Genomic DNA, 18,792 nt, shown 5'->3' with positions numbered 1-18,792 from the left:
TGATGGCTACACAGAGGCCGGCCAGTTCTGGGAGGGAGTCATATGACGTCGTCCCAGAACGTGCTCTCCTGCGCGCCCCCGGCGATCTCCGTGATCGCTGTGTCCTACGGACATAGCTGATCACATGATGTGGTAAAAAGGCAAATCACAGCGGCCTTTTACCACGTGATTAGCCATGTCCAATGACACGCTGATCACCAGGAAATGCAATTGCCGGTTCACGGCTGCACTTTCCTCACGCCGTCAGAGCGTGAGGAAACTACTGGCGAGAACCGGCAGTTGTCAGAGCAGGGATCGGCGCCAATCAGGGCACGGATGATCAGTGCCGTGATGATCGGTGCCCAGCAGTGCCACCCACCTGTGCCCACCTGTGCCGCCCAGCAGTGCTACCAGTCAGTGCCCAGCGGCTGTGCCAGTCAGTGCCACCTATCCGTGACACCTCATTAGTGCTGCCTAATCAACGCACATTAGTGGAGAAAAATTACCTGTTTGAAAAATTTATAATAGAAACAAAAAATTTTTTTAATTTTTTGCACTTTTTTTGTTTATAGCGCAAAGTAAAACCCCCAGCAGCGATTAAATACCACCAAAAGAAAGCTCTATTTGTGAGAAAAAAACTATAAAAATTTCATATGGGTACAATCTTGCATGACAGTCAAAGTGCGACAGCGCTGAAAGCTGAAAACTGGCCTGGTAAAGAAGGGGGTATAAGTGCCCGGTAGGCAAGTGGTTAAACAGAAAGGGTGCACTTTCAAGAGGGCTGGAAAGATTTTTTTTTTTGTTAAATAGATATTAGCAGCTCATAGAATAGGTGTAAGCTGAAAAAGGTAACCCATACTTCTCTTTTAAATAATTTTGGTCAAACAATTTGTCTTACCAACAGCACCCACTGTCAGCTCTCCGTTACAGTGTGGTTTTCCAGCAGTGGGATGGATACTTCTTCCACTGAAGAGAAAGATTTGTATTTTATGAATACAAGGCTTCCTCTGATTGGCTAAGGTGGAGAGGCAGACAAATTACCTTAAGATCTCCACCTCAGCCAAACAAAAGAAGCCATACTGGCATATTTCTGGTTATGGGTAGCATTTGATTCACACTACATGATGGTGATGGGAAACTCACCCAGTACAGTCACATGGGGGTGGGTAGAGTGCCAGTCTTGTGTGAGCTTCCACTGGTGAACCAAAGAGCTTAAAAGCCAACTTCATCTTTATGAGCATGTTATACCCATATTTAGGGTGTAACATGTTCCTAGTGACCCATCTCCCACCACTCCCAGCTTTGACAGCAAGCAGGGATCTTCTCCTTGCACCCACTTTCACAATTTGACCATGCAGGTCAATGCTCACATCATTTAATCAATTTCCTCTGAATGAATTAGAGTATAAGCACTGACTGCCACTGCAGCTGATGATTTGGAGTTCTCAATGAACTGTGAGGGTGCTGGTGAGTGCTCTTGCAGGTACAGGCAGACAGCTTACTGAGAGTCTGCAGGATACTGGCATTGCACCCACTTCTGTTGATCACAAGTGCAATGCTTTAAAGTCAGCAATGTAAAAAAAATAAAAATAAATGCACTTTACCTGCAATGAGATGTGTATTTATTTTTAACAAAAGTGAACTTGTCCTTTAACCAAAGCTAGTTTTATTTCTAGCAGTGAAATGAGTGGCAGAGAATGAAATGAAGGCAACTATATGCTGCTGGTGAGGAAGGCATTATGATGAACCTTTGCCATTACCTTCATGGAAAAAGTACAGCTTCACTTTTGGCCCCTTTCACACAGGACATCACTGCATATAAGCACAAGTACCAGTCCAGATAGCATTCAGCTGCATCATTATTTTGGAATTTCACAGGGTGGAGGCAGCATGGTTGGATAATGCACCAGTGGCTCCTGGGTGCACTAAAAGATGCCCTGTGTACAACATAAGGCTCAAGGGTCTGCTCTAGAAACAGCTGCCGCTTTTGTGGAATAAGTATCTAAACCCCCAAAACATGTAATGTATTGTCATTTGATATGGTTAGTGCATTAGTCTCTCCTTTATTCTCTTCCTGCTGATCCTACCAGTTGATTCCCAAAGTGACAACACTCTGCAGGTACAGTATGTATGAATGCATTGTATGTATAAAGGAAAAGCACTTTTCTGTGTCAGGACTATAGAACACCTCCTCTTCTCTTTAGAACATATGGAGGGGAGTTTCTGGAACACTTCTGTCAGCATCAGCAGGTGCCAATAATCTCTTTTAATGGCAGATTTACTAAACCAAAAAAGAGCAAATAAGAGGTTAAATGTTAGGTCTCGCTCACACCTGTTTTTTTTTTTTTTTTTGTTTGTTTGTTTTAAGTGTGGCACAGAAAAAAGTCCTGTGTGCTGCATCAAATCACACATTCTACAGCAATGCACCTAAAATGCACCTAAAGTACAACATGCCAAAAATGTACCACACAGATGTGAACTTGCCCTAGGGGTTTAAAGTAAAAGCAAAAAAAAAGAAAAAATATGGCTACTGCTACACAAGCTGTAGGATATATGTCACTTTCGAAAATGTATGTTATTGGCCTTTCCCAATCATTAATTTAATAAATTCAAAACAAATCCAAAAGATTACAAAAATATTTTATTAACACAATACAAAAAGAAGAATCTGTGTACAAAATGTATACATAAAGCAGTTCTAGTGTTTTCTGCAAATAAATTAAAGTCTATAGTCCTAAAAAGCATAAGTAAACGTTTACAAACACAATATTGGAGCCCCAAAAATATAAACATAGATATGACTATCTTTGTAAGGTAACATTTGAAAAATATTTTACAAAAGTACAATTCAAAATATATTTTTGTCTAGGCAACTGCAGGTAAAACTATTTCTAACACAGTTCTGAAAAGTTAGGGCACTTTTCTTCCAAGATACTGATGTATCAGACATACAGAACACAACCATGGTTTAAAGATACTGAACTAAGCAATGCTGGGTGTGGATGGGCCAGAGTTAAAGAAATGTAGATGCAATTATTGCATTGCACAAAGAACATCAATTTCCTTTCAGAATTGTATCCATTTATGTAATATATTGCAACTACCAATACTGTATTGATAAATTACACTGCCAATTACATGGGGAGTTTTTTTAATTTGTGCATTGTGTTCCAAAAGCCTCACCCAGTTGTGAAATTTAAAGGGTTCAGCCACAGGGCACTTGTGTCCTTTAGTTCTTATGGAAGTAGCCATTCCCTTGGATGGATCACATCTCAGTTGGTTAAAGCCAAATTACAATATATGTATGGGCAGGCTGGTTGTACACAAGTCAATCTATTGATCCACTTGTGTACAACTAGCCTGTTGGAAATTTTCCTCGCACTCAGCACTGCAAGCTATAGCTGGCTATGCAAATGAGTGTATTCTGACAGCCAGAAGTCTCCCTGCTGTCAGAATACAATAGCGTAGTGGGAGGGATTGCCCCATCCACATCAAGTGTGTGGATAGAGGAATTAAAAAATTCTATTTCTATCAACCTGGTTAATAAAAAAAAAAAAAAATCACCCTCCTGTATGGCCAGCCTTACTCATGTCACGTTAGGCTTTCACATGATCGAGTCCACCTGTCCTTTTTTCAGGCAAATCGGACTGGATTCTCTATGGAGCAGTAGATGCAAATGGACTTGTGTCCGCTTCCAGCTACATACATCCAATCTGATCCTGCCCGCAAAAAAACAAAACACCCCGCAAAAAACAACAAAACACACAACACGGAGGGGGATCTTTTTCCCGTCCATCGAGCAGACAGTCAGGTGTATATGGACAGCTAGTCCACTTGCATCCAACCACCCATAGAGCAGAGCAGATACATACTGGTCATTTGCTTGTCCTCAGCAGGGGATCAGTGGATAGATCCACTGAGTAAAGTGGATAAATAAAAACCAAAATTCCACCTTGTGTGAAAGGGGCGTTAGCTTTAGGATTGTGATTTGATCAATAGGTGTTGCTTCACTGCCTTAGACTTAATCAAAAGGTGTTTGCTTTGTGACAGATTCCCTTTAAATTGTTGAACTCCAGGCAAATCAAAATTTGAAAATGTATTTTATATACAGTGGTTCTACCTGCCAAAAGGATTTGTACTTCTGTCTATCCAGTCCTGGGATTTGCACAGCCCTGGCAGACAAAGCCAGGCTAGTGACCTGACTGTTCCCTGCTGCGGGTAACCAATACAGCCAGGTCACCTCCACCAGGTTTCTTCTTAAACTTTCTGCATGCAGCAAACCCTACCACTGCCAAATCACTTTTCATTTTCTACAGTTGAGAATTACAAGCAGCTGTTTTTTTTAATGAACACATTATAGCATTCTTCTGTTTTTTTTTTTTTTTTTTTTTTTAAAGCTGCCTGAAGTTCACCTTAACCCCTTTGCGCCGGCACCTCCTGGCCCTTTAAGTTTCAGAAGCCGGAGGGCGGGGTTGTAGGGTCATGTGACCGCCGTGATTCGCTGTCACGGTGGTCACATGATCGGAAAAGGTTCCATTTGCAATGGGAGAACGGGACCTTTCCGTGCATCATGGACATATGTACTACGAGCGCACGCTCTCAGCACATATGTATTTTCAAATAGTACGCAAATATATGGCCGCTGGGCGTCAAGGCCCAGACGCCGAGAGGCAGCATATTTGCGTGCGCTCGGTGTCTTGGGGTTAAAACAAAAAAAATTTGTTGCCAGTGCCCATCATTCGTCAAAAGCAAACAAGAGATGAGATTAGGTAATTCTATATTATGTCACAACAGTTTCCAAGGTCTGCTAGTAAGTGTTTTTAAGAAAAAATCCACACAGGCACACATTTATGCAGCATATTTCCCCTGGAGTTTTCCTTTTAATAACCAGTCCTTTGGTATTTAGGTGTCTTGTTTTTGGTGTGCATCTCAAAGTTTAAAAGACTTTGGGCATATTTATAAAGCAGTGACTGTCACCAATGTCAAACAATCACCAATAGTGAGTCACTCATTTAAAAAAACAAAAACACACAAGCACCTTAGAGACTCACCTGCAGTGAATGTTAAATTCACTGCTTTACTGTAGGTTCACACCTATGCGTTTCCCGCAGCGTTTTGCAGAAACGCACTACAGTCCATTTAACATACCCTAAGGGACACGTTCACATCTCAGTGTTTTTCGCCTGGTGTGTTTTTTGGAAAGGCGCAAGGACTTTCTTTGAACGCAAAAAGTTGCATTTTTGGTTCTATAGACTTCAATCGAAACGCTGCAGAAAAGCATTTACTTCTTTTTTGTTGCGTATTTGCAGCATTTTAAATCTTGTCTAGCAACCAGGGGAAAAAAAAAAAGGATCAAAAACGCAGCAAAAATACATCGAGAATGCAGGTGCAAAACAGAATGCAGAAAATGGTCAAATGCAAACTACATAGGTGTGAACCTAGCCTTATACATAGATCCCATTGCGGTATTCCAAATACTAAACATATTACTAAAGTTATGTGAATGTTACTTTTGGGTTTAGATTTTATTACCAAATACCCAAACATAAGAGCCCAAGTACAAAATATTTCTTCCCACAAATAAAAAGGTAGCTTTAAAAATCTGTAGACAATTGATATTTGCTTTGTTTGTATAGCAGCAAAGGCTAGAGTATAGTAGTAAATGTAAAACTTGGGTTTTGCTTTGCGGAAAAATGCTTACTCATTGCATGTCATCTTTAAAATGGGCATAAACTCCATGTTCTGGTTCCGTTAAAAAAATCCAAAAGAATTGGCTAAGTAAAGGTATTAGAAGGAGCAGATATTTTCCCATCTGTCATAGGAGATCCTGTAATATCCCAGTGCCTAGGATTAAATATGACCCAAACCCAGCATGACATGCAATTACTCAGCACTGCAGGTATGGAGATTAGCACCTACCCTTCACAGCTTAATATATAGACCAAGAACCAGAGCACTCGAGTCTCCTTGTTATGGCACAGATGTAGTTATACCAGCACCCCACCCATCCTTCATAATGCCTCTCCATTTAAAGCTGATCTATATTTAAATATAGGTTTGCTTTTACATATAAAAAGGTCACTTATTGATTATTGTGCATCCAACGATTGTTCAAAAACATAGTTTTCATAAACAAATAAGCACTTATAAAGTCGCCACCCCCCCAAAAAAACAAAAATGAAACCAGCCACATGCAGATCTCGGACTAAAAGGCACTTGAGTTCAAATTACAATGTTTTATATTGCTTATTAAAGGGGAAGGTTCACCTTTTGAATAAAACTGGCCTTTGCAGTGAAAGGACTGCAGTAGGTTAAAATACAGTGCACATTTCTGAGCCAACCTCTGCTCATGGCACCATTTAATCGTCTGTCAGGTCTGAAATTCTCAGATCTGTGACAGATTAATTGTTAAGTGAAACACTGCTTCTTCCCCACTTCCAAGCTGCTGCGAGTACTCTTCACTTGCTCCCTCGCAAGCCACTGTGGTTCCTCCTGTCAGCTCATACAAGCCAGGAGAAACCATAGCAGTCAGTGGAGGAAGCTAGTATTCAATTAATCTGTCAAATACTTGCAGCAACTGGGGAGATGCAGCAGCTCTTCAATATATAAGCCACTGGAAAGGCAAGTATGCACTCCCCTTACCTCCTGGTAACCTAGTGGCTAAAGGTGACCTTGTGATGACAGAAAAGAGCTATATAACAATGAACAAATGTGCAAGCAAAAGAATCATGTAAAACTTGCTCAAGGTAGGAGCCATTGTTTTTTTTCTTTCTTATGCAAACTCAAACTAACACTTACCTGCATAAATAATTTAGTACTTTAAAAAGCAAAAATCCCTATCAGCTGGGGTGCAATGCCCACTGGATAGAGTACCCATAGAAGCTGCTCCTCTCTAGTTGCCCTAAAGAAACTTGTATAAATGCAGAGTTCTCCAGGACTGAGGACAGCCATAGACTCTGTTTAGTATACCCACAAGTCATCATGCCAGACTTTGCCTAAAATACAAATCTTATTACTCCTGGCTAATATCTTCATTGCCTTTGCTATAACGTTAACCATAATATAGCTGCTGCCTCCAAGCCTTTGCTGTCCTCAAACACATCTTCCCAGGCATGTTACAGCATGGTACTTTCAAACTAGTTGAAAAACTGCAATAGCAAATTATTCTCCAATGATGGCCATCAGGATTTTATACGTTCATAAACAAGTTGGAGCCAGATACAAATTCCCAGAGAGAACAAGAGATTTGTAGCTGCTACGACATGGCTCTAGGACTACCTTAAGGAAAACTTTACAATCGGTTTCCTCAAACCAAAAAGTCTTCTTCCTTTTATTTTTTTGCTGCTACCAGACTGTTGTGGTACATGCCTCCCAGAAGCACACCTCTCTTTGGGACATTGGCTTACTCATAGTTAACTACAAAGCATCGTAACTGTAAGAAAAAAAAACATTTTGCAGTTTTCTAGATTCTTAACAAAACTATCATGGAAAAAAGGCCAAGTATTAATGTGGATAGCCTAATCTACTAATTTATTTATAGTTAATTTAAAGAGTACACTTTTTTCAGTTGGTTCTATTGATTATACTATGCTATATAGTCTTTAGTACTTGGAGGAATACATAAATCTCTACCTTCTACAATATTTGGAGAAAGCTTTTACAGAACTCTAAAAGGCACATCCATATAGGGAAAAAACAAAAAAAACCAAAAAAGTTATTTTTGTAGATTATTCACATCCTGCTCTACCATCATGCTGCACACAGTGTGCTCTCAGTTCCTTCCCAATATCAGAAACAAAGTGTATTCAAGCAATATGATTACATGAGGCTAAAAAGTAGCAAGTAATTGATGGGTTTAGTAGGTGAAAATTACAAGGTAGGTTCAAAATGACCTGCTACTACACATTCAAGCTTGCAGGTGAAATTACAGCTGTCTCTTCTACAGTCTATGTTGTAGATACATTTCTATAGTTGTAAAGAATCCAAAGAGACATGACCCATTTGCTGCATTAAAGAGACACTGTCACTAACTTAAAGATTACAGATAAAAGCAAGAAAAAGTAAAATATTTTAAAATTCTTACTTGCAGTGTTCCTCCTTTCCATTTATTCCTTTGCAATGTGCTTTGAACTTGCTGGAAGAATGGACTTTCCTTAGGAGTCAATTCCCTAGCACAACCCCCTCCCTCTACTCACATCATAGCCCTTTCCTATAGAGTGTCACATGAGCGATTGTTCTGAATCTGCTGAGGTTTATGACAACACATGCAAGATGGCAGAGCCCAGCAGCAGTCTAAAGGATTTTGGATGTCTATACTAGGGATGCTTTTACAGGTAAAGTAACATGCCCAAAATATGTTACATGCATATATAATCTTATGTGATTTTTATTTATTTTTTTTAAATTAGGGGTCTGGTGACAGGGTCTTCTTAATTGTAAAACTGATAAAATCAGCAACCTAAAAATACTAAATATAAAACTTTTCATGCAGGTTTGCCCTATGCAGAGAGCCACATACATTTGCCTGGAATGTCAAATTGCATGATTCTCCATCCACACATCTTTACTGAATGTGCAGGCAAATTAAAAAAAACGGTCATTAACCTATTCTCCTAATTCTAGAATCAGTGAACTGGAAACATGTTCTGTTGCATTTGTGTCTGATAAAAAATTCAAACTAGAAATCTAAACTACCATCACTCATAAATTCAATGACTCTGCAGATTAGACAGATGCACAAAACCTGGTTCATCTGCTTTGCAAACGTTTTTACTTATTCCTACCAATTAGCGGATTGGGAGCAGTTTTCTCATAGAAGATAAAGATAAGTCACAGCAATCCTGAGTAGGTTTTAATTGAATTGCTCTTGATTGTCATTACAGGTGGAACAGCAGGGTTTGTAAAGTATGCATACCCTGTTAGACCCTAAAGCAACCTGTTGCATTTTATTTTTTAATTTTAAAGCCCTCTTACCTTTCCTGTGTTCACTCCACCAAACTCTTTTGACATGACTAGAACTGGTCCAACAAAGACATGAACAGGAGTGACAACCTCATTCAACTGATCAGAGTTCAGCAGGACAGACGTCAGGATGATAAGTAGTTTTGGTATATATTTGCAGGAACCAAAAAAAAAGCTTTATATCTGGGACTAAGGCTGGCCATACATTATACAATTATCTGGAGATTTTTGGTTTAGATTTACCAAAAACCATATAATAGGAGGACAAACCTAAACAACACTTTCAGTTGTATCCAATTAGGCAGGCCCTTGCACTACATAGTTGAAGGTAAATCTAAAGGAAATTAGGCAGAAAATTGGAAGATAATTTTATAATGTATGGCCAGCCTAAGGCTCCATGTACACTGCAGCTTGTAAACTCACATTTAGGGGCTTTTCTGCATTTTTTTCAGCAGCCCCTGAACTCTCCCTAATGTTTTCCTGTGTCCACGTACACCATGTCGTTTACAGACAGTTGAGTTTACAGTCATTTTTTTGAACGCACCAAACTTGCATTCAGAAGTAGATTTTATCAGCGTTTCAAACGCCAAACACTTGTAAACGCGTTTATAAGCGTTTGGAAATTTTTTTTAACTCTTCTATTTCCAGATGCTGTCCAGAGCCTTTTTTTCATCATGAAAAATGCATGCAAAGCGTTTTCCCGGAACTCAAATGGACCTGGTAAACCATACTTTGAGGTTTCGCATGAAAGAAAAGGTTAAAAACACTGCTGCAATAATTTCTGCACAGAAATGAACTGAAACACATCCAAAACACCACAAAAACAACAAATACTGCTCTCTCTGCTTCTGCTCTATTTCTCTCAGTGTCTGAAATAGTTAATTTTTTTTACTGTTTTTCAGTGCATTCTGGGCATTTTGGAAGGTCTCCTGAGGTTATCTTTAAAAACGCTTCTAAACGCAAACACTCATAAATGCAGTATGCAAATGTGGCTAAACAGATGTTTTTTAACCTACGTTTTCCAGCAGTCAGTTTTCATCGTTCAGAAGTGCCCCGTGTACATGGAGCCTAATTCTACCATGCTTAAAACTATTCTTTTCTAACTATATCACTTGTGAAACTGGAAAGCGCTAATTGTTTCCTTAAAATGTTTTTTAGCTTTTACAATATCTGGAAAAGGAACATTTTTCAAACAATGCTGCTAAAATAAAAACCAATTAAAAAAAAAATTATTCCCTAACTCACAAGTAGTTATTGACAATTTCATGAAGGGGGTTCTGGTGCTCAGATGATTAAACTGAACCTATGCTCAAAATTTAAAGCTGTTTTAACAGTTTGAGATGAATAAACAGAAGAGAGGCTGAAAGAAAGTGGAGCTCCACCCATAAGGGGAAGTTCTGCTTTAAGGACTCCTCCCCAGCTCGTTTGTGAAATGGAGCTTTTGAGGAGGAGCGAGTACCTGATTTTGACAGGTATCCACTCCAACCACCTAAATGATTGGAGGAGGAAGCTCTCCCCCCCCCCCCCTCCATCTTCTGTCAGACCACTCACAGTGCGCAGCGGGCTGTGAAGCCGCAAGCTGTCACATCTGGGTGCTCATGGTAAAGATGCTGGCACCGGGAAGAGAAACACAAGTGGGTACCCAAATTTGACAGGTACCTGCTCCCACTTGCGCTGCCTATCGCCTAGGCAATCAGAAATGGAAATTGTCCTCCCCCCTCCCTGTAGTGTTCTGAGACACTTGACAGGAAGACTATGCAGCAGCGCCTCTCACGCAAGCACAGTGGGCACCCGGCTGTGAAGCCGCAAACTGTCACAGCCAGGTGCCCACACTGAAGATGCTGGGCGCCAGGCAGAGAAGACAGCCAGTGAAACGAGCCATGGTGTGGATACCGCTGGACTGAGGGACAGGTAAGTGTCTGTATTTTAAAAGTCAGCAGCTACAGTTTTTGTAGCTGCTATTTTTTTTCTTCTTCTTCAGGTGGAACTCTGCTTTAAGAGACAGTCACCAAATTTTAAAAAGATCCAGGTAAAAGCACAATAAAAGTACTTTACATGCTTACAGTATTTTCTACAAAACAATTGTTTTACTAACTTGCAAAGTTCCTCTGAACTTACTAGCAAATGCTGATTTAATTTCTTCAGTAAGAGTTAAAGTAGTTCTCCTGCACAACATAGTCCTTTCCTCTGGATGTAGAATTACTGTCTGTGCTGGCCCAGTCCCCCCCCCCCTCCTTTTTAGAAGCACAGGAGAATACTACAGTGTCAAGATGGCAGCATCCAGCAGCAGTCTCAAGGCTTTTGGATGTCTACACAAGGGAAGCTTTCATAGGTAAATAACATACATAAAATATGTTATTGCATATATAATCTTATGGGAAAATTGTTGCCAAAATTGAATGGTCTGGTGATGGGATTTCTTTAAGTGCAGAAACTTGCATGCAGGAAGTCCTAACAAAATTTCTGAACTAGAACTGTTCTACAAGGAAATATGAAAAATCCCCAATTCAAGAACGGTGTGTTAGTAGGCTACAAAAGTTTAGAGGCTGCAACTTCTGCCAATAGGGGGGTTACCAAGTATAGATTGACAAGGCACCTAAACTTTGGCAATGCAAGATTGTATGCCCTTCTCACTAATGGTAAACTAAAACTCTTTAAAAACTGGCAGAATTACATTTAAACTTATTGATAGATCAAATAATCATTAAACAGGGGACCACATTTTGATTAGAACTGCATACATATAACATGTACAAAAAAAAAACAAAAAAAAAAAACACTAGAAGTCTTAAATATAAAACGTGCTAAAGCTAGGAAAGCACAGCTGGTATGCAAATATCCTGACCTTCATTGGATCAATAAGGGAATAGTGTTTAAAGCAGAACTCCAGAGAAAAAAAAAGCAAAAACAAAAAAAAGTTTACTCATGGAGGTGCATGCCACTTTTAGATTGCTGCCTCTTTACTAGAACACAAGGCATTCTAGGAATGGACAAGGAAAGAGGAGGGGGAAGATAAAATGTCAGTATGGCTTCTGTGTATGACAGTTTCAGTTCTCATAGTGGTAGTGCTGCAAGGATACTATCTGGCAAAAATTAAATTATAAATCAAAGAAAGGGCAACAATCCTAAAAAGCAGCATACACCTTATGTACGCAGATTAAGGGGGGGGGGGGGGGGGGGTTTGCCTGAAGTTATTCTTTAACAGAATATATATTCTAGGCTCCTAAGACACTCAAATTGATAACTTGGTTTATGCCTACCATTATGCTGTTCTATTTTGTTTTAGAAAACACTGCAAACCGTAATCATGAGTCAATACTCTACAGTATTTTAAGGCTAAATCAATATGTACAGGGCTAAATAGTTGTACGTTGATCCAATTTGCCTCTTGGATACGAAAAGTGCTGTAGGTGTAAGGCAACCCAAGCATTAAGCACCTAAAACGGTTAAGGTGCTTGCCATTCTTCACTTGTGTTAGGGCTGGTCAAATCCTTGGTGCTAGGTAACTACTACAGTAACTAAAAAAAAAAAATGCATTTCCTGGCTTCTGAATACTGCATACATTTGCCAATCCAAATCACCTAAAACGGTTCTGCTGGTATCTTGATTAATATTGTGCTCACTGATAGAAATAACACATATTCAAAAAACTGACCTTGGTTAGCTTTAAGTTTTGTTTCATTAAGTAATTAGTTGAAGTTAATAGAGCTGTTTAGCCATTTTAAAAAAGGAATTGCTCTAAGTCAAATGTCCCATAAAGAAGTTAAAACGGGGAGAAAAAAAAAAAAAAAAAAAAAAAAAAAGACACAGCTAGACCTTTAAAATGGCAATTTGGCTATATGCTCTTATCACTTAAACATCACTCAAAATGGCCGCATATTAAAGAAGCCAACACTAGTAGGGGACTCCTTTACAGTTACTGTGATCAGGTTGGCAGTGACATCTGTCACAAAAACATGCTCAAGCAGGCTGCGGGTTGGTTTCCAATCTTGACCAGCCTGGACAGACATATCCTGGCTGGATAGTGATGAATCATGATCAGAGTCCAAGCTGCTGTCATCTCCAGTACTCAACTCTGCCAGCTCTCTGTGAGCCTCTGCCTGCTGCCCTTTATCCGAAGTAGTCCGTGTGACATCCTTTATGGGTCCTGAGAGTCCAGATCTTACGGGCCCTACACCTCCCACTTTTCTTCCACCTTTAACAGCCTTGCTGCCTGTAGTCCCAGTATGTGTGGGAGGAAGGCTTTTTTTCTGAGGAGTATGTACAGATGAGTTACTCCCAATCAATCCAATGCTTTGCGTACCATGAAGCTTATTCTGTACAGTCGAGATGTTCTCTCTGTTGGACGCAACTCCAGTTAACAAGGGCTGACTTATTTGGGAATCGATTGGTTCTTCTGAGTCAAGAAGCTTCACAGTTTTAACTGGAGGTGGTCCAATGTCCATCTGTGGTTTAGAGATGGTTTTCGTATCAGATGCCTGACTGTTTCTCTTTGAAGCAAAAGCGGTATTGACTGGCCGCTTACCTGGCTGAGAGCTGTTCTGTGCTATTCGGTTCATATAATGCACAATAGAGCTTTGCCAGCTAAGGCTACGGGGTGAACTACCATTAGGATGATTAGGGGAGCTTTTTGCAAAGTTTGAGATAACCTCAGAAGACATACCACCTTGATGGTTGTTGCTGGACACTGGTACATCTTTAGTGTGTGATTTAAGAGCAGAGAATCCCGGTAATCTGTGCCCAGACTGGACCTTTTCTGCTCCACTTTTAGGTCCAGGTTTCGCTCCCTTTGTCCGTCTAGGGACCTTTTGTTCAGGGGGTAGTGGTTTCCTCCCTCTTTTCTTACGCAACTGTTCCTTTAATTCTGGCCTCACCACCACAGCTTGAGCTTTCTTTTGTGGTACAGGATGGGAATCTCGAGGTCTGGCATTTCGCTGTGTCTCTGCATCACTGTCATCTGACGAGGAAGAAGATGAAGAGGATGAGGATGATGAAGACGATGAAGAGGAGGAAGAGCTGCTTGATTTGGCTTTTGGTGGAACTTCTGACTCCTTTGGAGATAAAGAAAAAAAAACCACAAGGTTTTACTACATTAAATATACACGGATAGGACTGTTCAATGTACCCACTTTGAGTCTTGTTCCCCTAAATCCCCTTGAGTCCCACAATGTTTAACAGTGGTTCCCACCCCTTATCCCCATTAGGTTATGACTCAGTTCCAGACACTATACATAGTCTAGCTGGAAAAAAAAACCCAAAAAACCACACAGCAAAACATCATCACATTTGCTCCTGCAGGGGAAAAAATTCCTTCCTGATCCCCCGAGAGGCAGTAGCATATTCCCAGGATCAATTTTACCTGTTAATGTTTGTATCCAGTTATATTATGTGCATCTAGGAAAGAATCCAGGCCTTTTTTTTACAACAATCCACTAAGCTGGCCAGAACCAACTCTTGAGGGAGTCTATTTCACATTTTCACAGCTCTTACAGTGAAGAAACCTTTCCATATTTGGAGATTAAATCTCTTTTCCTTCAGATGAAGATTGCCCTCTTGTCCTTTATGATGACCTACACTGAGTTCACTATATGAACCACTGCGATTATATCTATCTATCTTATATCCCCCCTTAATCTCCTCTTCTCAAGAGAGAATAGATTCAATTGCTCTAATCTTTCCTCATATCGGAGCTCCTCCATGCCTCTTATCAGTTTGGTTGCCCTTCTCTGAACATTTCTCCAGTTACCCAATTCTTTTTTTTTTTTTGTGAATCAGTGGCCAAAACTGAACTGCATATTCCAGATGAGGTCTTACTAATAATTTGTACAGGGGTAAAATTAGATTTCTTTTAGTGTGTGTGGGGGGGGGGGGGGGGGATTTGGTGGTGTTGGGCGCACACAGGGCTTTTATTTACAAACTTGCATTCTTATTTTTCTGTTTTTGGTTTTTTTTTAATTAGGAATAGTAATATAGTAAGAAATAAAAAGACAATTTTGGTTTACCTCAAACACCTTTCTTGGACTACATCAGCTGACAAACCATATCTTTGTATCCATGATGATAGGGATGTGTCCAAGCACTGAATATGATGGGTGGGCAACAAGCCTAAAGACCCCAAAATAACTAAACCAGATCAGTTCAGAACCTCACGCAGCAGCCTGTAAGACTCACCCACCAAAGGTAGCTAGGTAAAGATTCTTAAAAGTATGAACTGAAGCCATGTAGAAGATTTACAAAACGTAAGCTACTGAAGACTGTTATCAAACAGCCCAGGAAGCACCAACACTTTTAGTAGAATAAAGAAGTCATTGAGAGAGGGAAAAAAAAACCTGTGCTCCAAACCTCACACAAGGCAAAATAAAACTTCCAAGTCCAAGGGTAAATCTGCACTGAAGTCCCCTCAAAGGAATAAAACCATTGTTCACAGTCATATGTCCAATGTAAAGTAAGGAAAAAGTGGGTGGTATAGCCCAAATGTGTGAATGTGGGCAATAAAATTGGCTTACTGCTGAGGAAATGGCACATCCGGACCACGGTGTGGGAGGCGGTGGGGAGGAATCCTGTGAGCTGCTCGCCAACTGTGAGAAGGTACCACTCACAGAACAGAGGGCTGCCTTGGAGGTCCCCGGAACCCGCACACCGGAAAGTATGTCGGCGCGCACTGGAAGTGCCATCAGTGAAGCGCAGAAACTGGCAGATGGACGCTGATGGACAGAGAAGCCAGAGTGCCTGGGGCGGACAACAATACCTGGTTGCTATGACGACACATTTTGCACAGCTACGTGCTTTGTCAAAGTCAACTATTGCTTTGTCACTATTTGGCTCTATACCAATAGCGCTCAGTATCAGCTACTGTTCTATTAACATATGCCTCCTATGGTTTATTGAGCAGCTGTGGTTATAGCCTTCACAAGATACAATACCTAATTTTTGGTTACCAGTGCCCAAGAAGTTTGTCAATTTTTTGAAGTCCGCTTCCTAGCTTTTAGCAGGCTAGGAATGATCAAATCATAATCTCCCGTCTCTCAGGACTCTGGCTTCACCAGCCACGCCACTAATGCCGGCGACTATAAAGGAGGATGGAAGATCGGAGCTTGCAACAGAAGGTTGGGTCCAAGGGTCATCAGCCAACATGTTAACAGTGTTGTAGTACCAGGTTCTCCTGGGCCAGGCTGGAATGATCAGAATTACTAGAATTCCTTCCACTCAAATCTTGCAAGGAATGAATAATGAAGAACTGGTCCCCAGAGAATCCATCGCCACAACTTGGAGAATCCCTGGAGATTAACCTGTCCTGCTTCGTATTGAACCTGGATGCCAGAGTATCCACACCTGGGGTTTCAAACCATTGGCAGAGCTCCTTGAACATCTCTGAGTGAAGAACCCACTTCCCCGTTATTGACGGATTAGAAATTCTGCCCGGCAAATTTTCCATGCCTGAAATGTGGACAGCAGACAGTGCAGGAACAAAGTTCCTCCTAAGACAGGATGAGATCCATTTCATCTGGAGCAACCAAACATCTTTGCCTCCATTGCAAGGATTATTTGTTACCAGGCTTAGAGGGCTTCGGGTGCATGGCTTTCTATGGAACTGGGATTGGCACTTGGAGCCCAAGACCTGAGACTGGCAAAACGACAGCTTTTTGGAAGTAGGAGCGGGTAGTTTTTGAACTGTAGGCTTTGACTTTTTAAGCGGCATCAGGGTACTCTTGTCCAGTCACTTTCTGGATGTAGTCCATCCAAAGCAGGACCAAACAATTGTTGCCCTTGAAAACATTCCATGTGTTTTGCAGGGTAACTCCACTGATCAACACTCAGCAATAGGAGTGTGTATGCAACGTTTGGTGGAGGGGGGATTATGGCGTGAGGTTGTTTTCCAGGGGTTGGGCTTGGCCCCTTAGTTCAAGTAAAGGAAACTCAGCATACCAAGACATTTTGGACAATTTCATGCTCCCAATTTTGTGAGAACAGTTTGGGGGTGGCCCCTTTCTGTTCCAACAAGACTGCGCTCCAGTGCACAAAGCAAGGCCCATAAAGACACTGATGAGCAAGTTTGGGGTGGAGGAACATGACTGGCCTGCACCTCAACTCGATAGAACACCTTTGAGATGAATTAAGAGTGGAGACTGAAAGCCAGGCCTTCTCGTCCAACATCAGTGCCTGACCTCACAAATGTGCTTCTGGCAGAATGGTCAAACATTCCCATAGACACACTCCTAAACCTTGTGGACAGCCTTCCCAGAAGAATTGAAGCTGTTACAGCTGCAAAGGGTGAGCCAACTCAACATTGAACCCTACGGACTAAGACTGGGATGACATTAAAATTTATGTGCGTGTAAAGGCAGGCATCCCAATACTTTTGGCAATATAGTATATAGTGTGTATATATATATATATATATATATATATATATATATATATAAATAAAATATGTTTAGGGGTTCTGAGTAATTTTTCAGCAAATAAATGATTTTTACATGAAGGAGAAAAATGGCAAAATTGGCATGGGCGGAAAGTAAAAGGGGTTGTGTGTTTACGGTTATAAATTTGTGTATCCATTTGCCTACCCTGTCTAGGCATGGAATGTCTCTCTCTCACATTGTGTAATTTCCCCATTTGGTCCATTGTAGGTGTAAATGTCCATTGTTAATTGAGTAACCTATTGTTTCGTATTGTTTTTACTGCTCATGTGGGGAATGCCCCTATTTTTGAAATGTATAAAAACCTGCATTTCTGTTCAATAAAGTTATTTCTTTGTTTTTTACCTCAACATCTTGGCGGTGTGCGATGCTTGGGGTAAAGAACTGCTATTTGCTATCGGTCTGCTCTAAGGGTTTGGAGGGCAGGAGGCACTGTTTGGCAGGGTTGCCAGGTGGTCTGCCACAATCGGTTGGCAGTAGCACGATGCTTCCTGCAGTCTGGGACATCCAAACCACCACTGGGATCTGAGGTTCAGTTAGCAGAAGAGGAGATATAGATACCAGCCGCCATGTAGGAGAAATTTGAAGGAAGCTGCAAGAGATGTGGATGCAGCACAGGGAACCAGTGGCAGTGCAGGTCCTGCTGGGATATGATTTCATCCACCAGTAATTCTGGAAGGAGGTGCTAGACTGCAAACAGCACCGCCAGCGAAATATTCTCCCCTCCATCCAGGAAAGGTATTGGTTGCTGTACAAAGTGAGGATGATGCTATTGGGGAAACTGTGACAAAACGCAGTGCCCGACTCCTGCCCTTCTCACTAACTTGGGACAAAGGACTGGCCAAGCTCGCATTGCGCCGTCACTTATGTAACAATGCCACTCTCAGCTGTACTCTGCATAAATATTTTCCAGCTTGCGGGACCACAATCTAGATGCCAGCAGCCTGAGAGCGACTGCCACTGTGTTAATTAGCAATTAACTCTTTAAGCTGCCACCACTCCCTTTTGAATGAGAGGGAGAAACTAATAATCTTAGCAATAAACTATGATTTTAGCATAAACGTCTAACCAGGGGCGGACTGACAACTCATGGGGCCCCCCGGGCAATAGGGGATCATGGGGCCCGTGTCCTTTCCCAAACTCAAAAAAGTCTATGAAAAAAAGGTACCGGGGCATCTCATGGGGCCCCCTACTGACCCCGGGCCCTCGGGCAGTGCCCGAGTTTCCAAATGGTCAGTCTGCCCCTGCGTCTAACACACACAGGTTATTCAGAGATTTATCATACAGTAGCACTCTTCAAGAGACAGTGGTTCTTTCAGATTGTAAGGTAAGGAAGGATCCGCATGACCATGGATGCTCTTTAGATGCTTGTATTTATCTGAAGACCACAGTATAAATTGCAGATGCATAAAAGTCAACGCGTTTCAGCCTA

The 18,792-nt window shown here is 41.2% G+C and overlaps 1 protein-coding gene across 1 annotated transcript in view; it reads right to left on the bottom strand.

The window, feature by feature from the left end:
• Positions 1-2,603: 2,603 nt before the first annotated feature.
• CBX2 (chromobox 2) overlaps positions 2,604-18,792 on the bottom strand; it is a 37,628-nt gene continuing 21,439 nt past the window's right edge. The window contains exon 5 of the mRNA XM_089668717.1: positions 2,604-13,991. Within this exon, the coding sequence (XP_089524843.1) occupies positions 12,804-13,991 (1,188 nt within the window). The 3' untranslated portion in view covers positions 2,604-12,803. The remainder of the gene's footprint in view (positions 13,992-18,792) is intronic.

The sequence above is a fragment of the Staurois parvus genome, unplaced genomic scaffold (assembly GCF_062004578.1).
Source record: "Staurois parvus isolate SC_StPar_1 unplaced genomic scaffold, SC_StPar_1.0 ptg000008l, whole genome shotgun sequence".
NCBI classification, from domain to species: domain Eukaryota; kingdom Metazoa; phylum Chordata; class Amphibia; order Anura; family Ranidae; genus Staurois; species Staurois parvus.
Note: the sequence above shows the minus strand (reverse complement) of the source record. Positions and strands in the feature narration are given on the sequence as shown.